Source organism: Amblyomma americanum, chromosome 9 (assembly GCF_052857255.1).
Source record: "Amblyomma americanum isolate KBUSLIRL-KWMA chromosome 9, ASM5285725v1, whole genome shotgun sequence".
NCBI lineage: Eukaryota > Metazoa > Arthropoda > Arachnida > Ixodida > Ixodidae > Amblyomma > Amblyomma americanum.
Window position 1 is genome coordinate 33524149 of NC_135505.1, and position 24345 is coordinate 33548493.

Sequence of the window (24345 nt, forward strand, 5' to 3'; positions counted from 1 at the left end):
AGCCCAAGCCAAAACGTGGGATCGCTAAGCCTCACAAGCACTTCGGTACCGGGCCCGGCGTCCGTTGCCGCGTTCGGCCTGACCAGCGAGCAGCTGGTCCGCTACGGCTTCGACGATGGATGTTGACCACACCCATGGCTACGACCCCGAGTCTGGAGGATTCGGAAGTGTTCTGATCAGCAGCAAACAAAGCGAGGCAAACTTTGATAATTCACAGCCAGAACATGGATGGAAGATGATATACCTCAGGGCAGGACAGCGTGCTCAATTGCACTCGGCTCCGAAGGCATACGAAGATGACCCGAAGTCACCAGCAGCTCATCACACCAGCCGCAAAAGGCCCCCGAGACTGCCTGACCTCGACAAGTATGAATTTAAAGTGATTATCAAGCCGAGAGACCGTTTCTACCTAAAAATGTAGTGTGGGAGTGTACACCCACTTAACGTCGCGTTCGAAAACGCGTTACATGGCAAGACGCTACGCGCCAAACCTTACATCAGAGCTATTGAAGAGCAAAAAATCATAATCGCGGCAACTTCCCATGTCGAAGGCGCCACAGTACTTGCGAAGATCGATCACATCAACCTAGACGGGAAAAAGTACCACCACAATGCCTACGTGAGAACACCGCAAGACTGTTGCAAAGGGGTGGTGCACGAGATTGACCCCAACGCATCAGACAGAGACCTAGAGAAAGACTTTTCCTCGGAAACCCACGAAATATTAGGCGTCCGAAGGCTCAGCAGATCCAAGTCGGCGGTGATACTGTTCAGTGAATACAAATTCCCTTTCTTTGTTACGTTCGGGTGGATCGAGCGCAAATGTTTTCTTTATCGGAAAACTAGACCGTTTTGCGTACTGTGCGGCAGGGAAGGACATAGACCGGACGTCTGCCCCAGCCCAGCTGAATTGAAATGTGACTCGTGCGGCAAGCTGAATCCCGGGGAAGCTCACGATTGCACCCCAACTTGTGCGGCATGCCAGGGGAATCACCACACCTACTCAAGGGAATGCAAAGCAAAGTTTCTGGATCCCATCAATAAGCCTAGGAAACATCAACATTTCGGTGATCAGGAAGAGAAACCGACAACTAGTGGCACCAGCAGGAGCTACGCGGCAGCTGTACACGCCAGTCGAAAAGAGCAGTTCGAGAACAATGAATCCAGAAGAGCGGCCTCCAATTCTACGTCCAGGTTCAGGTCAAGATCTAAGTCTAGTCAACGTCGCAACTCGTCAGGCCGATCCGGAACGGAAGAGTCAAGACATCATAAAGAGCAGGGGACCACCAGGTCGATCTCCTTTGCACCTAAGGCGGATCCACCGGCACAGGAGACGCCACGCACCCGAGAACGCGGACCGTCTTCTGAGAAGCAAGAAGACTGAAGACACATCATAAAGGTGGGCTATGATGGGTTGCCTCCATCCCTAACCAGAAATGCGATATCTAAGGAGTTTAACGACCTGAAAGCAGAAATTATACAGCTAAAAAACCAGAACGAGGCGTTGCGAACTCAACTTAAATTGGTCAGGCTGCAGTCACAAACAACTCCCGACAAAACACCCGAAGCCCGGCCGAACTCACAGTCAGTTTATGAGCACGTCATTGCAGAGCTGAGGGCTGACAGAGAGGAGCAAGATAAATAGTTCCTACAAGTTATTCAGATGGTCAAATACGAGCTCGCAAACGAGTCCGCCAACACTAGGAAATATATAAACTCCGCCATTGCAACAGTCCGAGACGAATTCAAATCTAAACTCAACGTGTGCAACTTCCGAAATAGGAAATGGAAATCCAAATATGCCGACAGGTACCCCCTTCCAGAAGAGGACGAATAAGGACCATGTCACATAGGGGACAGGAAACAATAATTTGGCATTAGAATTGTCGGGGATTTAAAAATAAAAAAGCAAGCCTTCAATTTTTCATCGACGCGTCGGAGACGCCACCTGCTGTAATAGTACTTCAAGAAGCAAATACGGTCATCAGCATGAAGGGGTACAAAACTTTCCAAGACGCGCATAGCCTAGGAATACTTGTTCACAAGGAGTTTACCACAACGCTGCAAGAACCGCCAGCCAAAAATATCGAACATGCTTACATTGAAATTCTTCCCAAACACTGGGGAAAGCGCAGTTTCCACATACTAAACGTGTACAGTCGCCCCAGGGACTCATGTCATCAGATAGCCGCGCTATTTAATAATTTTATCAAGAGGGCAGGAAAGGACCCCCTCGTCATAGCAGGTGATTTCAATGCGCCCTATCAAGCATGGGGAGATCACATTAACAGCCCGAAAGGTAGGAGGATCCTTGAGATCGCTTACAGATAAGGGCTCACAATCTTAACAGATCCCCTGAAACCCACCAACGCGGGTAATAGCGTCAGCAGAGACACCTGTCTAGATCTCACGCTTGTGAAAAACTGCCTGCAGGCCTCCTGGTCTAACACTGGCGAGTCCCTGGGCAGTGATCACTTCATCGTCTCCTGCACTGTTCAGGGAGTTAAATGTCGGAAACCATTCGGCAAGCCTAAGATTGTGAACTAGGACAAGTGGAGAGAGGGAAGTCGCTGTCATGATCGACGTGCCCATGCAGATGAGATCACCCATCACGACTCACCCCATACCAAAGCACATGGATGAGGAATACAACAGAGGACGGAGACTAGCTAGAGCTAGACACATCAATAAGGGCTGAGATGAAAACAAGGACACGATCTACGTCGATGCGGCTGGACCCGTTAACGGAGTCGCGGCAATTGCAGCAGTTTCACCCCGAGGGGATATCATTTCAAGCAGCCTTATCCAAGTGATGGATACCACATAGGCTGAAGAAGCAGCTATCGCACTTGCGATTACAAAGAACAGCGAGGCAACGGTTATGTCCGACTCACAAACAGCGGTACGCAATTACCTCAGAGGCCGCGTTGGCGCTCCGTGTTGGGAAATTTTGGAAAGGTCTAATCCTTCCAACATCCAGGTCTTCTGGACGCCAGGGAACCTCTCAACGACGTGCAATGAGGCGGCCAACACAGCTGCTCGAGCTCTCCTCCTCCGAGTATCTGGCACGCAGCCTCTCTCTGACACAGTTGACAACCCCTCACCCTTACTAAGCTACGCAGAAATTACGGAGTACTATAAGATCACAAGAAGGAGATGTCTTCTTCCCCACAAAACCCTAAGTAAATATGAAGAGCACATAATCAGGTGACAACAAACTAATACTCTGCCTAATCCTTACCTAATGAGTAAATGGTACCCAGACATCTACGATTCGTCCCGCCCCTTCTGCGGAGCAGTTGGCACACTCTTTCACGCGGTTTGGGAATGTCAAGAAAATCCAGACTTGGACAGCAATCTCGGTCCGACGTATGAGCGCTGAAAGGTAACCCTTCATAGCCACAGCTCCCTCGACCAGAAATCGCTGGTTGAGAGGGGCCGGATTATTATGGCGCCCAATGGGTTCTCGTACTGAACTCACCCAGTTTTTATGCTCTGAATAAATGTTTTTCCTCCTCCTCCTTACTGATAACAAATTAGAACAAACTTTATTGATAACAAAGTACAAGAAAACTACATGCCGCAAGTGGGATTCGAACCCACGGGCTCCGTACAGAGCTTAGGGTGCTCATTCAACTGAGCCATAGCAGATTCCGTCCAATCTTTCACTTTCAACTGTAGTTATGCTTCGTAACGTAACCGTGAAAGCGTTCACATCAACCACTCTCGTTCTTGGCGGTGGTCATGGGCTGTTCGTTATAAGCGCGACAGTCACGTGGAACTTATCGAACGGTGAGGCCGGCTGCTCTACGAGCACTTACTCAAGCTAGGCATGATATAAAGACTACCAGAAAGTTAATCTCTTCTTGAGACCCTCTTGAATAGTGTCCAAAAAGGAATTAAGACAGTACAATGAGAAGTGTGCCTCCAGCGCTTCAGTCATCTGAGCGATCACTTTTCTTACCTGCAGTGTGTTTGCCACCTGCGAAGTGTTTTCAGCCCTAGATTTTCGTGGAAGTGGGGATTTGTAAAAAATTGCAGGGCACTTAAGAGTGCTTAAGTTCTTTACAGGCGAAAGCATGAATCTCTCATCGTGAGTGTATATGGCATCGGTGTATGTCCCGAGCTAGCCTGCAACTTGACTAGCAGATGTATGATGTGTGCGACGAGAAATCGTATGACTCCACGCGCATCGTTGTACCGCGGACCGTTGTGCAACAACTGTAGAACAAAGGTCGGGGAACAGCATACCATTAAAGATGCATATGTCGTCAGTTACAGTCTCTGTCGCCTTCTAACCTGCAACTTGACTAATATACGTATGACGTATGCGACGAGAAATTGTATCACACCGACCACAGTGCTGTATATCTACCGATGGCGTCAATATTTTCATACGAAAGATCGAAGAGTGCATACAATTTGAGGTAGATATGTCGGCAGTTTGAATCCCAGTCGAAAGTAAGCGTTGAACCCGACTATATAACGAGAAATCGTATATGACACCAACCGCAACGCTATACGACAAACGGTTGTATAACATGTTTGGTGCCAATGTCAGCACATCACTGGTGCCACATGGGTATCGGCCAGTTACGCCGTCGTCGCATCTCCGCTTAGGCTTCTAGACGACGAGTGTTGCGACAACATCTTTTGTGGCCATCTCTCAGCCTCACCAGAAAAGACGGTAGGAGACGCAATTTTGTCTAATGGGGCTAGTAAGCCCTTCTCTTTGAAAAATATCACTTAATCGTGTTTTCCGTCGCAGCCTAGACAGACGTTTTGTTTGGAATAAAAAACGTAGCCATAAGAGAGATAATCGTTGTATTGGTGTGGAATGGACACTGAGAGCAACTCAGTTCAGTTTTTGTTCTTAGTAAATAAATATTTTGGTTCTTTGGTTTGATGTGCACGTGTGTATAGCATGAAAACTTTTATTCATAAGGAAAAGAGTTGAATTTAAACTCAAAAAATATTTTTCACAATTACATTCTAATTTTTAATTATTGCCTTCGGCCTCAAGTGAATGACATTTTGGGCCAACCTCGTGCCCCAGCTGACGAAATAAAAGTATTTTCAGCCACTTATTCGATCCCTTGTGAAAATGGTCGTTGGCAGAAGATGATCCATAACAGCGCGACAGACGGTTATGGATCATCGTCAGCACCAACTCGCCCAACAACTGGTATCGTTGGCAGAAATACCCGCACTTATTGGTTGGGCCTTTTTGTTTAGTGAATGCGCCGCTTCCAATTCACTTCAGCAGCTTTTCATTTTAATTGGTCGATCCCTGTGTATGGGCCGGCAAACATTTATCCTATATATCTCTTTGACATTCAGGCGGCATTAGGATTCAGTATGAGCATGATAATAAACCGAAGATGTAACTTTGGATTTAGATGCTTGCCTCATTTTTAGTTCACCTAAAGTCTTATTTATTAATTGATTCAATGCGTGTTTTGATGGCATGATTGAAGAGAATGCAGGCAGATGCTGATATGACACGTACAGGTCTCGAAAGAAATGACCGTGCAACCGCACAGGTGTTACAAGTGATAAGATTACTTACCTTTACAAGTGTTGTATGGCGTGAAGTGTACCGACTAATTGTTTAGTGACCATAGGACCGTAACATTTAGCCTTTTAAATCGCAAACCTGAGCACTGGAACTAAAAGCCAACATTGAAACGCATGAAGGAACAAAAGGTAAAATCACTCGAATAAAACTAGGGGCACCTTTTTTTCCCAAAACGCTTTCGCTGCCAGTATGCGTCAGATTTAAACTCGTTCATGGAGACCACTCATTACCTGTAGTCTTCCTACTTAAGCACAACAGTAAACATAAAGCTAGCAAGAAGACAAAAGTGGGTAGTTGGTATGGCATTGTTGTGTAGCTTGTATGAGCTGAGTGGTTACCAGAGCAAAAGAAGGCAACGACTGTACGTAGCAGTTATAAAGTGTGAATGATAGTGCACTCTCACGTGCTGACGCGGTGCTGTTATACAATCCTGGCAGTTTGCGTGAGGCCTGACTAAATTTCAACAGCCAAAATTCCTAATCCCGCGAAGAAATCTCGTTAACCTGCTTTTCTGCCGCTTGCGTCATTGAAAGGAGCTGTCCTCGATATTCAGGGCACTGAGGGGGAACTTGGTTACAAGTTATTATAATTTACAACAAATAATTTAAAAAATGCGCATAATATAAAGAACTAAACTGAAAAGAGAAGCATCTGCTAATGTGTGAAGCTCTCAGCGACCTACTATAATATGTTAGAACCGATGGAGCACGTTTTTTTTAAGTTCAGGTTTTCTCTGCAAAAGAAAGAAAGTCTGTGAGAAGACGCTCCAGGGTCTGCATAAAAATGAGAAAAATATCCCTGCATTCTTCTCTAAGGGGCCTACACGAGAAGTTGAAAAAATGTATTCTTTGTATTAAAGTAGGGCGTTGCTAAGAGGAAGGATTATTTCCTGTCTCCATGATGTGAGTGGACCATGGTAATTTTGTGTGCTTATCTTGCCCCAATCGATAGAGCCGTTCAATGCACTGAACGATAAAAACCGGTTAACCATTATTTCTTGTGGGACATTTAAGGTGCTGTGGGGCTATGGGCGCTGGCAAAAACTTGAATTTCACGGAAGAGGAGCGTTACATAGGTTTGCTTGTAACCATGATTTTCTTATTCTTTGTGACAATTTATCCGTATTTCCCTTTTGAATTTTGAAATATATTGTCATTTCTCTCATACAGAAACTATAGTACCCCGAATAAAAGGTGCTGCTTTGAAACCTGACTATGTTCAGGGCCCCTTACAACCTCTGTACACATGGGAAAAAGGGCGGCACAGATTAAATTGTTTCCTCCACTCAAGGATGCACAATAAAAATGAAAAAATGCAACAGTAATAAGCACTCAAAATAATAAACATAACTTTTGGCGCTGACGACTGTTTTAATCAGAAGCACTTAGTGCTACATCCTTTGTCCGTAAAGTTCCGAGACTGAGTCTTAAAAAAAATTGAAATCATTTGTGCGGAAACCCTTCGAAATATTCTACATGACAGTCTATACACCGTTTCCAACATTTCTTGAGGTATAGGGAACAGTTAGAAAACGCTTCTTATGGCAGGGCTGTCAGCTCCTTTGTGGTGGCGTGTTGAATGGCCTCCACGCTCCCCATCCAGCGACCTTTTAGGGCCCTCTTCACAAAAGGAAACAGGAAAAAATTATATCGAGAGAGTAAAGCTGAAATTTGGGCGAGTTGGTAAGCATTCATGGTGGGTGAACAGCGCATGTCTTGCCTTTGTCCCGCCTTTGTTGCGCTGTTCACCCACCATGAATATTGAGAGAGGTCAAGCGAGTATACCGGATGAGGAAGTACAGTAATGCTATGCTTGGCGAGAAATTTTGTCGCTTAAAGCTGTGTGCGGCCTTGCGTTATCGTGGAGAAGGCTACATTGTCCAGATGCCCATAAGTCAGGGTGACGGCGTCGCAGTGCATCACGCATGTGTTGGAGCACCCGGATATAAAACTCCTGAGTCACCGTCTGCCCGTGTGGGATGAACTCGTGGTGTATGACACCTCTGGCATCGAAAAAAACTATCACCATCGTCTTTGTCTTGGTCTACTGTCGCCGCACCTTTCTCGACGCCTGAGCGCTTGTGGACTGCCATTCGACGTTCTGGCTTTTTGTTTGAGGATTGTATTGAAAACACCATGTTTCGTCTTCAGCAATGATGTTGTCAACGAATGCAACATCCTTCTCTGCCTCCGAAAGCAAATCAGCGCTCACTGATGCCTAAGTGTTCTTCTGGTCCTGTGTGAGGGAGTGCGGCACAAGTCTGGCATTCAACTTTCGTTTCCCCAAGTTCTCGCGCAAAATTTTGTGGCATGTTGTCTTACTAATGTCAAGAGCACCTGATAGCATGCGGACTGTAATGGTACTTTCTTGCTGTACGATATCCCTGACCCGAGCCACGATGTTTTCATTCCGTGAGGTTAAAGGACGCCCCTGCCTTGTGTCGTCTTTCACCGACGTTCTCCCCGGAACAAGCCTCTTGTGCCACTCGAAAACTTGCGCCCGCGGTAATGTCTCTTTGCTATAAGCGTCACGAAGGAGCACATACGTCTGTGTGGCTGTCTTGTCAAGCTTCACAAAGAATTTTATGTTTACATGCGTTCGAGGTGGTCGTCCATCTCTCCACATTCACTCACAGCAGCATGTGCAAATGACTAGTGACAACGTATTTTTCTATATGCAGGGCCCTATAGTGGCTGCCACAGCAATTAGCATAAATAGCTCAGGTTAACCCGAAAATATGGCGCTACACACACGCACCAACATTTGCTTTGGGGAATCATTTCTAGAGAAGAAAATAAATCTGTCTCGAAACTTTACGTACAAAGGTTTTACATTTCGGTCAGTGTACGCTTGAATACAGCATGAGTGCCGTTTAATTACGTTAACAAGATACTTACTTTTGTTCAAAAGCATGGTTATTTCGGATTCTAGGCTTTGCCAACCATAGTTTGTTGTCAACTATGGTAGCCTGCGTTGCTTTCTCCTGAGGTCAAAATTTTGATTTAGGATTATATGTCTATGCAAAATTATCACGGTTTTTCCTCATTTCGTTGTATATATAAATTGCAAGTTTGTTTTCTACAGATGATCCCCCCTCGCAACTTTATAATACGCACGTGCTTCGCTTCATATTTACTGTTATGTGAAACTTTCCGCGTGCACTTTACCATGTTTGAGTAGTAGTTTCATTTCTTTGTGTGGTACGTTAATGTGTGCGCAATGTACATTAGCTGCAGTTGTTTAAAATCCTTCATTTGTTTCTTATACGTACAGTCTTCGACTTCTAGATTGAAAATGCGAGCGTCAAGATTGTGCTCTTCAGAGCGCCAGTCAATCCATTGCATGTACGCAGCAAAGCGGCACACCACGAGAAGCACCAGATGTAGGCCTCTCTGCGCCTGCGTCACTTAGTCTCGGTGCGTGGCCATGTCGTACACACAGGCCGTCTGAAGAGCGCAGTCACAGCTCTCGCGTGCTCGAGCTTGGAGTGAACAGCCCTGTACATTGTAATTACCGCTCTAGGATATGGCTGCAAAAAGGAAATGCTTCATGCTGTCAACATAAGATTCTAATAGGTTTTCTATTATTTAACTGCGCGCGGTCACTGTATCCCGTTTACTGGGGAACGTGAGGTGTTAATTCTTTTATTGGATTCTCGCTCGTGCCTTTCAGCACTGATATTTTAAATAAGTTTACTTTAGTTTACGGGGGTTTAACGTCCCAAAGCGACTCAGGCTATGAAAGACGCCGTAGTGAAGGGCTCCGGAAATTTCGACCACCTGGGGTTCTTTGACGTGCACTGACATCGCACAGTACAGGGGCCTCTAGAATTTCGCCTCCATCGAAATTCGACCGCCGCGGCCGGGATCGAACCCGCGTCTTTCGGCCAGCTGCCGAGTGCCGTAACTACTCATCCACCGCGGTGGCTGATATTTTAAATAAGGATCGTATTGTATTTTAAGCCAGATCATATTAGATGGCATTTATTTTTCTCGTTCTATGGAGATTTATAGCTCGTTAGGGCAGCACCCATGGTTCACGTCGTTCATGCGTGGTAGCGCTGTCGCTGGTGCCTAAAGTAGCAAGGGAGCTCCGGCGCCCCAGGCCCCTGCGGAGGACCACCCTTATGTGGCTTTCCGGCCGTTGTGTTTTGATACGCTTTATGGAAACCTACAACGTATCCTTTCTGCTCTCCAGAAACAGCAATATGCCCTCGAGGGCGACTTTCATCTCCCAACTGGTTCATACTCGGTGTACACACTGGTGTTCACAGGGCCGTCGCACGAGTAAGTAATCAATTTACTTTGTGAGGTAAACTGCAGCGTTTGCACATGCTCAACAGGAACGTACAGAATGCTGACATACGCTGCTTAATATGATAATATAATATATACGTTTGTAAGAACGGGAACGGCGAACGCATAGAAACATTAGCACGAGTTTGTTATATACTGCTGAAAAACATGCAACACTCAACTTTGAGATAAATTCCCAAATAATAGAGTTTACTAGGTAGTTTTGTAAATATATTATTGCTCAGATATATATATATATATATATATATATATATATATATATATATATATATATATATATATATATATATATTATTCAGCTCATACATTATTCAGCTAACTTGCTCCGAAGGTGAACTAACTTGAGAATGTTTGTAAATTCCTACTTAGGTTTCTTGAATCAAAGTCTCTTTAGCATCACTACGTTTTAATTTAAAAAAAGAAATCATTCTCTCGAATTTAAAAATGCCCATTTGACAATGCTCTCATCTCAAGCAAAATTTGTCACCTCAAACGCATTTGAATTTAAGGGACGCAAATGCATAAAGCTCCTTGAAATAAAGAGTCCAGAGATGACATGCTTGCAAGGCCTGCGTGGGCCCTCCTGGCGTAAATAGTACTGCTGTATAAGGGCGACAATGTTAAACGCAAAATTTTATCTCTGCCATCCGTAAAACCCCGAAGGTATTGTCGAGCTACCCGCCGCGGTGGCTCAGTGGTTAGAGGGGTTGGCTACTGTGCTCAAGTTCCAGGACTTTAAACCGGCCGCGGCGGCCGCATTTCGATGGATGCGAAATGAGAAAGCGCCGTATACTGCGCGATGTTTGCGCACGTTAAATAGTTCCAGGTCATAGGCGTAGGAGGAGAAAACATTTATTGCCGTACTGTACTAAATTGCAAATGGGAGGTGGGGATGGTTGTTGGGCTGGGTGGCAGCCCCTATTCCCGGACGCCATTGGCCGCCGCTGCGGCCCATGCTCTCTGGACTAGGACCTCCAGGTCCGAGCTGTACAGGTCCGCCTCCCAGCCCTCCCCAGCTGGCGGACTTATAACGGCTATACATGTATTTACTGGCAGGCCCACATCACGTGCTATACGTCAGCATACTGCCCGCATAATTTGCACCTGTCCGTGAATGTAGGTTCCACGTGTTTTAGTATGGCGGGATTTAAGAAAGACCAGGTTTAGAAATTATTCAGGAGCCTTCCACTATGCACCTCTTTCTCTCTTCTTTCAGTTCCACCTTCCTCCTTTCTCTTATGGCGCGGTTCGGGTGTCCACAGAGATGTGAGACAGTTACTGCGCCATTTCCTTTCCTGAAAACCAAAACTATTGTCGAGGAGTATCTGCATGCAGCATTATGACTCCTAGAGCAGAATGGCCTGAACAACCAAAAAGCATTTGACAGCCATGTGAATGACTTAAGTGTTAGGTTTCACAATTTCGCACAAGGAGGTACTGCTTGTGGTCCCCTCTAGTAATGAGTTACCGCCACCAGCTAACGAAATTTCAAATGAACAGCGAGGAGAAAATGCTTGCATAATACACCGCAATGTGCCTTCCACCAGCGCTGTGCAGCGCGGCGAACATGACAGTATCTTAAGACTTGTCGCCCCTTGGCACCGGTAATAAGTTAATGGTATGCCTATGAAACAGTATTTCTTTCTTGAAAGTTCATTGCATAATATAATAGAACAACATGCCCTCTCCCTATTCCAGCAAAAACCTTTTCTGCATATTACGAGAGCGTACAAGTGCCGGAAGTGGTGAAAGATAACTTCTACTTAAGGAAGGTAGTGACAGCTGATCCGGATTATGAGAGAGAAATAACTCGAAAATTAAGGATAGGGTGGAGCGCATATTGTGGGATCTCTCAAAAAAGGAATGTCAGTTTACCAATATCTCTCATAGGAAAAGTATACATCAGCTGTACTTTCCCGGGACTCACCTACGGGGCAGAAATGTGGAGGTTCACGGAAATAGTTCAGCTTAAGTTAAGGACGGTGTAGGGAGCGATGGAAAAGAAAAATGATAGACGCAACATTAGAAGACCGGAGGCGTGTATAGTGGGTGAGGAAAAAAACGCTGGTTTATGGCACCCTAGTCTAAATCGAGAGAAAGAAATAGGTTTGGGTAGGACATCTGATGCGAAAGCAAGACAACCGCTGGCCCTTAAGTGTGACGGAGTTGGTTCCAATGGAAGGCAAGCGTATCAGGGGGCAGTGGAACGTTAGGTGGGCGGATGAGATTAAGAAATTTGCAGGCGTGGGGTGGGCGCAGCTGGCAAAGGACAGGGTTAACTGGAGAGACATGGGAGAGACTTTTGCCCTGCAGTGGGCGTGTGTAAATGGTCTGATGATGGTGATGATGATGACACACTGATTCTCTAAACCCTGCATGACTGCTGCGGTTTCGACTGAGAAAAATGCTCTCTGGGAACCTGTGAATGCTATATATAGGGGCTGGTTATATTTGCGGATATTTCTATAGCCCGACTGACCGTGTCAGTATATGTCGAGTAACGTTTCAGATACCATGCATGATCATTTGGTTGAAGCCTATGGTCGTCCTGGCTCTATTAGCGACTAACTTAGTAAATACCTTGAAAGCAACGGACTGTGAGCTGATGGGTCTGTAATTTTTATATATTTGACGTCCGGTTTATAAGAATTAATATGATAATAGCGTACTTCCAAGTCATAAGGCACTGTGTATTCAGAAGGGTGGAAATTTGGGCGAGTCGGTAACGACGATCCATGGTATATGGGGAGCGCATTCATTCAGAGTATTCAGAAAGCGTACTCAGAGTTGCTAGTTTTTCTAGCTCAATCTCACTATCGTCCTTAAAAAGATCTGGTGTTATATGATAGTCACAGGCTGATTTACCCCACTGCTTTGCTCGTGAGACTTTTGCTTTCTCTTTCGTTACTGGTGGGATGCTCCATTGCTGTCGTCTACTGCCTCTCTCATTAACGTCCGGAGAGCAGTAGCTACTTCATAGATTTGTCTAGACTCCTTGGCCACTTTAATTACCTTTGCATATTGTTATTGATATGCTCGTCTTTTTCTCTTAATGCGTTCATCTGATTTTATCCTATGCCCTGTTTGACCTTCACCGTTTCGGTCCACCTCAATTCCTTAAAGCATGCTCGATTCAACCCATCTTAAACTTCCGTAGGCCGGTTTCTTTGCGCTTATTGATTTCCTTTGACAGCTCTTCCAGTTTTATTCGGTCTGTAGGTTTTAATGCTTTCATTTTTTCACGTATCCTAATCACATCTTTTGCCTCCTGAGAGAGGTTACCCTTATCCTGGGAAACCATCCTACCACATACTTCTACTGCGCACTCCGCAATGATAGCTGTGAGACTGTTGTTGATTGCTTCAACATTAAAGTCGTCGTCCGCAGTTAATGAATAATGTGTGTTCTGCCGAGAAATCCTGAATTCTTCTGCCTTCTCTCATTGGCACTAACTCGCTGATGGACTTCCGCCTCTCTTGTTTTCTCCATTACCTCTTCATGTCTATGCTAGTTCTTGATCTAACCATTCTGTGGTCGTTAAAGCACACCTTTCAGAGAGCTTCGACATTCTGCATAATGCCAGTGTGAGCACACATAATGAAGTTTATTTTTAGTCACAATATTAAAGCGCTTCGAATTTCATTTTATGTTCTCTCCTTTGCAGCAGATAGGGTTTACGATTCGTAAATTATTTCTCCCTGCGAACTCTTCTTACCGATTTCTTGCACCGATAACAATGCCAAAGAAATACATCAAAAAAAGAAGAAAGAAGGCAACTTTAAAACCCCCTTTGAAAGGGAATACTCCTATCCATCTATTCATCGATACACGCCACTTGGCGAGCAGGCTGCCGGGGCTTTAATTGTTTTCTTGTGTTTGTTGGTGTTGCCCAGCTGAGGTAATCAGCGCGAAAAGAATAAGACCACCGTAAAACAAACTAGAGGGCAGATGCTAGGTGTTTCGTTTCTTCCCTTCTTTTCGCGCTACTTTTCTTCGTTTGGCTGCCATAAACTGTAAATCACAAACATCTTTTCCTTCCTTTTTACTATTATTTTTAATAAAACCACTACCACCACCAAACATGTTTTACCACTTCACGTTTTCCAAAGCTTTCATGGTGGAAGCGGTGTTATCTCATGCTACCGATTTGAGAAGTGCTTCGCGGGCCGCTGATAAAAGCTAGCAGTTGTCCAAGTGGACCTACGGGTTCGTATAGAGGTGTTTGCTCTTTGAGTACAGGATGCAGAGGCTGGCCTAAGAACGGGTGCGCACATGGCCAGCAGTGCGTCGGTGACATGGCTTTGTTCCAGAAGTGTTGCTAGTTGGGCGAGTTGGTGACCCATAATAATAGAGCAGCGCGTAACAAAACAGGACAAAAGGAGGAACACAGAATGACACGAACCCTAACTGTAAACTGTTTATTTCTTGCCGTTGCTACACATAAATACATGAACCACAGCATGAAATGGGAAGGAGCGATCAGGTCAGCTGATACAAGCTTTACAACTCAGTCTTTCGCTGGTTACCATCGATTTAGAGAGCTCTTTTGCTGATAGTGCCAGTGATGCCACGGTCACACAGTTGTTGCCTGCACGTGAAATATTAAGAGCCTCAATAATCTCTCTGACAAGCTTATCGTTGTGGCGGTTGATAATTTTGTGCCTTATGTTCTCTTCAACCAAGTGCTCTTGCTGCTTTGGCTGCCAGTGCAACCTGCCAGGCTTGCACACTTTCCTTCTGTTTACGTGTCAAGTTCCTGCCGTCGGTACTTCGGTTGATCTTCGGAGTCGTTAGGCCTTCTGTCTGGCATACGACAAGGGTCCTCAAGATACTGAGGTCCGAATGGCGAAGGCAGGCTCGACTATTCAGGGAACACCTGTTTGTTGAGGTTATCAGGACAGCACCTCCTTCAAAGGCCCTACGAATCTGGCTGGAATTCCGCCGAACACTTGACCAATCGACTGAAGGACTTTGGAAGGTTTTGCTACCTCGCCTCCGTGTACTTCTACCCATCAAGGAAAAGGTGGGCGCCTACAAACCCGTTCACATTGAAGGCTGCGCTCATATTCCTGAGGACGTACTTCGTACCCTCCAGCTTTGGCCAAAGTATGCGGTTGAACCTAGGTAAAATGCCCCGGTGTTGCCAGGAATGGTCCGACAAGACACAAGCCTGACGCCGGAAATTGAGAAGAGCAGCTGCGTATGCCCAGACGCATACGTTCTGGAACGTTCAGGGCGACCAAAGCGAACCGTGCCGGTAAAACGGGTGTCAGATTTGCTTTGCGATAATCGCCTCTGTGACTGAACAACTTATAAGGAGGTGTTGTGCCATCTTACCTCATGATCTGTTTTTGAAGAAAGCTTCACAAGATATTGAGTGCAATTTCGTTATAAAATCAGGACAGCCAAAAACTTTCCTTAGACATGTTCTTTTCTGCTCAAACGCGCAAAGAACAGTGCCCAATTTGATTAATATTCTTGGAGAGAGAACATAGAAGAAATGTTTAGCTAGATTCTTGCAAAAGAACTTGACGTTACTTGAAATTGATGACCCCTACCATGTAAAAAAATTCTGCACATGTTGCCGAGTGTCTGTGCCAGAATAAAAATAAAAATTTATTGGCTTCTTCAATAGACATGAAATATCTGTTTCAATCCTTGCCACAGGATAAATTGCTGTTGTGCGTTGAAGAGGCTATTGACGCGCTTGGAGCTGTTTCCTTTCAGAACAGTTCTGGAGTGAGTGTGAGTGGGTTTATGAAATTGTTGGATGCATACCTGTGCTCAACAGTGGGTTCCTGGGACAAGGGTGTTTATTTGCATAAGTGTTATTTTGTATTGGTTCATGTATTGCGCCTGCTCTCAGTGACCTTTTTTCTTGCAAAACATGATAGGATCCTAGAGAAAAGCTTAAGTGGATCAAAAGGTGTGAAAAGTTTTAGATTTGTGCACTATTTTTTTATTTTCTTTGACAACTTTAAGGCAGATCTTTATACAGACGCTGCAAATGTGCTGGACACCTTTAAGAGACATTTAACCCCTTTAATTCTGACTCATGAGCTTCCTGACAAGAACTCTGTCAAGTTCTTATATCTTAGACACAAATTTTATACTAACCGCATCGTTTGGGGTTATAAACCTTGTACCAAAAAAGGCCCACTGCCAGCGGTATCAGCGCATTCCAAACTGTTAAAGAGAGGCATTATCTAGTACTGCCTGACAAATCCGCTCAAAAGCTCATGTGAGCACATGATGCAAGAATGCTTGGCATTACAGATTAGACGACAATCTGATCATGAGTATCCTGGGCCACTAATTATATCTCTGGCTGAAGGCCTGCTCCAAAAAAGGAAGAAAGCACGACGGTTCAAGAAACAGGAAAGTACCAATGAACAGCAGGATAGCAAGAGTGTATCTGTCGTTCCTTACATTCATCAGACCTCTAATAACCTAAAGAAAATAGGAAAATGAGCAGGCTTTGAAGTTCTATGTTCAGCGCCCATATAACTTTCTATACTTTGCAAAAACACAAATCAGTGCGGTAAACAAGAGAAAAAAGATGTGTAATTGGCCATCGGAAACGATTTGTCACTTGTGAAGAGAGTTTTGTCTATTGTGTACCGTTGTCTTGTGGACATGAGTATTTTGGGAAAACTGGGAGATGTGTAAATAGCAGGTTAAAAGAACATGACTACAATGCTAATGAGAGCAAATCGGGCCACCTAAGCCAGCAGTGTCGCCACTGCAAGATCCAGTCTAAAAAAGGGGGCGTGCATGCCCCTTTTTAAAAGAGTCCAAAGTATCAACCGCCACAATTATAAGCTTGTCAGAGAGATTATTGAGCATCTTAATATTTCACGCGCCGGCAACAAGTGTGTGAGCGTAGCATGACTGGCACTATCAGCAAAACAACTCACTTTTCTAAATCGATGGTAACCAGCAAAAGGCTGAGTTGTATAGCTTGTATCAGCTGACCTGTTCGCTCCTTGCCATTTCATGCTGTGGTTCATGTATTTATATGTAGCAACGGCAAGAAATAAACAGTTGACGCTTAGCGCTCGTGTCGTTCTGTGTTCCTCCCTTTGTCCTGTTTTGTTACGCGCTGCTCTATTATTATGGCTCTGTTGCGTTTTCGCTGCAGTAGGGCATGCGTTGCTTTTATACAAACTCACAGGTATTGAAGCGCGTCTCCTAATACAGTTCATCTTTGTAGTACCTATGAGGTAAGAACAATTTGCAGGCACCGTAGGGAGAAAAGTAATTTTTTTCCAGCTTTGCAGATGCACTCGAAAGCATAAGCTCTTTCCAAAACTTTGTATTAACAAACGGAACATTCCAACTGAAGCGAAATATAGGTAGACTTATATTAAATATATGAGTAGCTCCCGTTTTGCTTAGGTACTGGATTTGTTTTCAGTATTTCAAATAGGTCGCAGCGTACTGCTTAATTTTTGCAAGCTTTTTCTGCGCTTGGCTTTAATGAAGTTTATGTGGTGCGTTATGCATAAGCGTACTTGGTTATGTTACTTGAAGATGTTATTTCAGGGTACTGCTGTTATTTTCTCAACCTTCGGGCGTCGACTTGGAGACCAATTTCGATGGACCCACGCTTCAAGATGGGGAAGAATTCACTTTCTTCATTCGAAATGCACCAAAGGGATGGCTCATACATGCAAGCTTTGTGAACACCGCAAAAGTTGTTCAGCGGACTGGGTACAACACCTTCATTGCGCCAAAGTTCAGCGATGATTGCTGCTACATTAAAAAGGTATATTCGGTAAGTATAGTGTACCCATCAGCTGCTATATGTAGAGTACTAGGCAGTCACTTTGCAACGATGTTGGATTTGAAAATATCAGCGTAACAATTTGAATGATTAGGATGCTAAAACTGTACCAGTAGCTCATTGCAGTTTGTGTGGAAAATACCATCGCATCCATAACAAACGATTTCCCGAACGGGTTTGCCAATTGTTGAAAGGACCCCTTATAAAGACGCCTAATGTTTCACCCTCAAAGTAACACGATGCGCTGATTTGAAAATTTGAAAATTTCAATATACTAAATGATAAATATCTGTAAATGAGCTCTAATAAGCTATTATTGAACAACTATTCAACATCCTTCATAACAGCCAGCAGAGCATCACAAGCAGTACAAATTGACTTTGCCCCGCAGCGTAGTTTTTCAGCGCAAAGAAAAGTGATTTGTTGAGCCATTTAAAACTCCGGCACTATATTAAACAGCCTGCCTTTCGTTCTTCATCGGAAAAATTCCAGGCAGAAGCCTGAGCCTTTGAAGATTGGCGCCTGGCGCTTGAGGTAGAGGTATACGACGACGTGAAGCGAGCGTGACTCATGAATGAAATCGTACGCTATACTGGAAGCCGGCGTAAAGGTTTTCAGACGTAGGGAATATGCTCTTCTTTCTTGCATATGAGCTGCGTCTTCCAGCAGTAGAGGAAGTGTTCTTATGCTTGCGGAAGGGGGGGGGGGGGGTACACTAGGCAAGCAGAACGCAGCGGTAGCAAGAAGCAGCGGTCTGACGTATTGACCGTGCAAGCCATCCGCTGTCCTAGAAGGATAATCAAACTTCTCGAAAAGTAAGATACGTTGTTGTCGTTAAAGTCTAGATAACGAAGGCAGAGCATTGGAAATTACTCTTGAAAACTGAAATTATGTATGCAGCGCTTATCATCTAAACACATAATCACACATAAAACTCTACGTCTGATTGAAAAAGTGTTTCATTTTCACAATCACTATGTGTATTCCAAAAAAAAAAACGTACAGGTGTATATTTTTCACTTGAAAGGAAAAACAGCGGAAGATCGACTTTTTGTATGTATAGACCAACACCACGCTTAAAAACAAACCTCGAGGGTTGCGGCAGGCGGATCCCACTGTGGGTGAAAAGTTGGTTTTGCACCCCTATGAACACATGGAAACAAAAGTTTTCAAAGCAGTTTTTTTTTATTTCGCAACGCATCTATAATGTCGTCCCTTTCTGGTGAACAGCCAGGCTGTTCCTAGAACAGCTCCCGAAAGTATGAATCATCACTTCGAATGCGATGTTAAAAAAAAACCGCGTTACATACTCATAGTGGTATTTCCCTGGTGGAGGTAAGCCGGAAGCGCTGGCCATAGGTATACATGTAAATAACACTTCCCGAAATATTTTAATTTCTCTGAGTCCCCACGGTCGCGGCTGATTGCTAACAGTGGGCGAGCACATAGAAGAGGAGTGCAAGAAAATATGCTACATTATTTGTAATCTATCCTTTTAAACTCCAGAATAAATGTGCATCGTGAAGCCGGTCATACTCTCAAAAGGCGCTCTAAACGCTGAGTGTGGCCGCGAATCACGCAGACCTTTTGGGTTGTCGGACCTTTCTACCGCACACGCTGTATGCCCTACCAAATACTGCCGTTCAAACAATAGCAAGTATCACAGTGAGAACAGTCCTCAAACGGCAAGATAAACTAACCGCGCACTGTAGCTGACGACCACCACTGAGATTACACATGTAGGCGGCGCTGGCGGGTGGCGCAGCCGGAGGCGGCCTGCGGGTATCGTCTGCGGCACCGTCTGATAAAGCGTGTGGTTTACTTTCGTGTGCTTGTCATGGCCTATGAGAACTTCCTTTCGAGCAGTTGCTGTCTAGTCTGTCTAGTTTGAACAAATGTATCATTGAGCAACAAACGCGCACGTGGCAGCATGTCGGGGTACAGGAGAAGCTCTCACGATTCGGGTGAACTCCACCCGCCGCAGTGGCTCAGTGGTTAGAGCGCTCGGCTACATATCCGGAGTTCCCGGGTTCCAACCCGACAGCGGCGGCTGCGTTTTTATGGACGAAAAACGCTAAGGCGCCCGTGTGCTGTGCGATGTCAGTGCATGTTAAAGATCCCCAGGTGGTCAAAAATTATTCCGAGCCCTCACTACGGCACCTCTATCTTCCTTCCCTCTTTCACTTCCTCCTTTATCCCTTCCCTTACGGCGCGGTTCAGGTGTCCAACGATATATGAGAAAGATACTGCGCCATTTCCTTTCCCCGAAAACCAATTATAATTATTATTCAGGCAAACTACCAGAGGATAGAATACCTTTTTGAGGTTATGTCCATCTTAGCAGCAGACATTTGTCGCGGTGTTTTAAAGAGATTGCTTCCGAATGGCGCAGAATACTTTCTCACATTCTACTTCTACATCTAACTTGCTGGATGTTAACAGCCTCCTCCGTGAGAATGCTGTCAAGCGACAAAATATTTCAGGACCTTTTGCTTACTTGTGTTTCAAAGCGCCGCGCTCACGTTCCCTAACCCCATCGGGCATCACTCCCATAAAACGTGTAACAAGATGCTTTAAAGATAAATTGCCTTCGAAATAATGCCTCATACCTAAAGAATTTGTTCTGGGATGAACTTGGCTGTTCTTAATGAAGGGACGATATCATAGGTGCAGTGTGAAATCAGAAAACTGGCTTGAAAAATTTTGTTTCCATGTTTTTCCTAAGAGCGCAAAGCATAGTTTAGATCCCCATGTTTTACACAAGTAATCACAGTCGTTCCAGATTAGTGCTGGCCACTAACAAATTATTTGGACACCTCCACTGCGGCACCTCTTTCTTGTATTCTTATTTTACTCCTCCTTTCTCCCTATACGGCACGGTTCTGGTGTCCACCGAGATAAGTGAGACAGTTATTGCGCCATTTCCTTTCCTGAAAAAGAAATTTTCAGTTTCATTTTCTGTACTCGAAAGCGGAGCACCTGGGTATAATAAGGCGAAAGCCTTTCTTGGCCCATGAATGGCGTGGACGGAAGTTGTAGACGGTAGCTGTAGACGGAAGTCGAAGACAGATGTTTTAGGCGGTAGTTGTGGACGGAAGTTGCCCGCATAAACTCTCAATGATAAGTTGTGTGGCAAATAAAACAAAAAGTAAAAGTTGAGTAAGCAACAGTTCTTAAGCAACCCGTATGTAATGAACTAAACCACAAATAAAAAGTAAAAACACAAATATCGAAACAAAAATTACAGAAAATAACACAAAATGACAAATGAATGCCGAATGAAGAAAGGCAAAGGCTTTCGTATTAGCGCTCTTAAGAACACTTAAGTGTAATCCTATAATAATTTTGTTAGCGAGAGCTACACTAGGCTAGTGAGCGGCGCATTTCGGGTGAGCATCGCTAGTCACTACTTCGCATGCACCACTAATTGCCCCGAGCCACAGGTGTTCCGTCGGTGCTCGCGCCTTTCCTCAAAATCCCATGTTAAATTTTCAGTTTCCTGTTTCCGGGTTCGAACCCGACCGCGGCGGCTGCGTTTTTATGGAGGAGAAACGCTAAGGCGCCCGTGTGCTGTGCGATGTCAGTGCACGTTAAAGATCCCCAGGTGGTCGAAATTATTCCGGAGCCCTCCACTACGGCATCTCTCTCTTCCTTTCTTCTTTCACTACCTCCCTTATCCCTTCCCTTACGGCGCGGTTCAGGTGTCCAACGATATATGAGACAGATACTGCGCCATTTCCTTTCCCCAAAAACCAATTATTAATATTTCTTCCCTTCTCTCCATTATCCCTTTCCTTACGGCGCAGTTCTGGTGTCCATCGAGATATGTGAGACAGTTACTGCGTCATTTTCTCCTTAAAAACGAAAGGAAACAAGTTAGCCGCCGGCGTTCATTGGGTTCATTAACGTTGACAACGTTGTATTCTATAGAAGCCGTTTATTTTCACAAAAAGAAAGACGCACAATTTCCTCCCTGGGTCAGTGGAAACCTGAATCTCGCTTTCATGTACGTGGCGTTTGTATCCAACTGAAAAAAAACCTGCATTGATTGTGTTCCACATACTGGATATTCCGCCCGCCCTGCCACCCTGGCAGGTGGCAGTTAATGGTTGATCGCGAGAGGGTAGTCATCCAATGAGCGCTGCGGTCTATTGCTGCAGTGCCGCGTGTGTGTCACTGCGTTGACAGAGCGATTGCATGCGCCCACACCTCTCTATCTCTCACCATCGCGACAGATCTCAAATCGCAATTGAGGCGTCTGCTGACCGAAGTAGCCAGTTAGGCGCCCTTCTTGATTACAAAAAAAAATTATTTACATATGTGCACATGCCAAAGTTACAGGATGCATTGACATTCACAAGTAGACATGACGCAAAGCATGCAAGGGGAGCCAATTAAAGAGGTAAAGTACGTTGTCAATGCTAACTCCAAAGAATACAATGAACGCTGTGAGCTTTCGCTTTGTATATCCTGAATCAGATGAGCTAATCAACACTGATTTTTTTTAAAGTGAAGACCTTAATACGCCATGTTCCGCGAGTTACGCCGAGACCACCACTATCACCCTTAGCGACCATTAGCTGCACAGGAGCTGCGCTGTAAGCGATGGAGAGCGGGAGCTTCGAAAGCAGAGGAAAAGCGCATAAATGGCCACCTAGGAAAGTGCACACATGAGTCGCGCTTTAAGCTACGTGCCGCTAGTGACAGATGTGCGCTGCATGCGTTGGCAGCGACAACGTTGTGGCACCCACGCGGCACTCAAACTATATGGCGTCGGTGTTCATTGTGTTTGTTGGCTTTGGCGATGACAACGTTCTTGACTGCATTGATTTTTAGGCATGGAATGGCGAATATTTTCTTCTTGGGTTCAGCCGCAGCGTTCATTGGGTGACCAAACTCTCGCCATCAACCATTAATTTAACCCCATCTAGCAGTATTACACGGTGGGCGCGCTGCCTAATCAGTGTGCGGAATGCACTCAACGTTACAGGTGCCAAGCCGCGTCTACTTGCGCGATGCTCCATAGCTTTCGCTCTCTAACCAGGTTCAGCAGTAGTTAAACAGAAGCTAATTTTGTTATCATCACAGCCTGTCGCCAAGATTCTCACAGTGGGACGCGAAAGAGAATGTTTAATGCAGCACGCTATGCAAAGCGTTCTCCAACTGCCGCTCCGTCCACGTGAAATGGGCGGGAACATTTATGGAGCTATGCCAGCATGTGACCACGTGATCACGTTAAGCGAATGAGAGGTGCGGCTGCGGTATTTTTCAAGTTCCAGTGTCTTTACTTATTCTACCTGGCTAGGGCACGTTGCGCCAACTGAGCTGATGCGATGGAAAGGCTCCAGTTGGGAAGTGAGCCATGCCGCCGCCTTGAAAACAGCAGAGGAGGCGCGGTACCCGGCATAGGGGTCCGCCTTGTAGGAGGCAATTTTATATTTAAAAAACTCCATAATAAAACGATGGCCAGTAATAGTTTTCAAATACTCACGCTTGCACATATTGTATTTTTTTTCGTAAATTTAGGGAAACGTTTAATGAGTTTTCAAAACTTCACACCTTTTTTTTTCAGGAGTGCGGCCCTCAAAAGTAAAGGCAACAAATCATAAGCGGAATCCATGCTCTATACTAGGCGGGAGGAAACCAGCTTCATTTGAAAAGTAATTCAGAGCCATTTTGAAACGCTTTCTCACCTTGGGTATTAAAAAGAAGCTAAAAGCTTTGAAACAAAGTATATATATATATATATATATATATATATATATATATATATATATATATATATATATATATATATATATATATATATATATATATATATATATATATATATATATATATATATATATTACTGTATCCATGGCTTCGTCAGTAGAATCAGTGCGTTGTTTTTAAACGTGCTATGCTTATTTGGAGTGACTAAACCTTGAAAGCCGTGAAACAAGTCATGTTTTTACGTACGACTGAAAGTGTCGATTAGCAACATGTTACAATTGCATAATAAGTCGCCATTTAAACTAATAGAAGGTACTGAACATTTTTAAATACAAAATAAGAGCAGAACGCTCGTTACCATCTGATGGTTTCATGTAATATGTTTTTCATTTCTCATCTAACTCTAATCAGTTTTCGAATCCTCTTTTATTTCTACTGATTGAATGGGTTCTTCGACAGACCACCGTTTTTTTGTTATAAAATTAAAACAGCGACGTCACTTTGGCTTTGCGCAAAGAACTACTGTTCAGATCCTTTCGGTCGGACGACTGTGGTGGCCGCTTCTCACATTGCTCGCATTTCGGCAGGGTGGGTGAACATCAAAGCTGGAGACCAAGAAAGACTCAGCAGATGCAAGTCACAGCTTAAAACTGCTAAGGTGCGCTTAGTCACTAAGCAAGGAATTTACACATTTTTTATAGAAACGCACACTGCGTGGGAACGTTAAGCACCACAGAGATCCCCAATAATGATGGTATGGCAAGTTCGCCTTTCGGTAGTGCAAGCTGTGTCAATATCATGAGTCGCTGAGTTGAATTCATGATAGGTCACAAGAAACCATTTCTGGCGTTCAATTCCAGACACTCAATGCTCATTAAACGAGCTATTGGCATGTCATGCCTCAAAAACGCTCCGGGCAAAACTTGCCCACATTTTATATCACAAGCGTT

The 24345-nt window shown here is 44.6% G+C and overlaps 1 protein-coding gene across 1 annotated transcript in view; it reads left to right on the forward strand.

Annotated features, from left to right (window-relative positions):
* The window catches only part of LOC144103279 (uncharacterized), a 77931-nt gene extending 54544 nt beyond the window's left edge, over positions 1–23387 (forward strand). Inside the window, exons 8-10 of the mRNA XM_077636041.1 lie at positions 9776–9864; positions 17440–17671; positions 23253–23387. Of these exons, the coding sequence (XP_077492167.1) occupies positions 9776–9864; positions 17440–17671; positions 23253–23273 (342 nt within the window). The 3' untranslated portion in view covers positions 23274–23387. The remainder of the gene's footprint in view (positions 1–9775; positions 9865–17439; positions 17672–23252) is intronic.
* Positions 23388–24345: the final 958 nt, after the last annotated feature.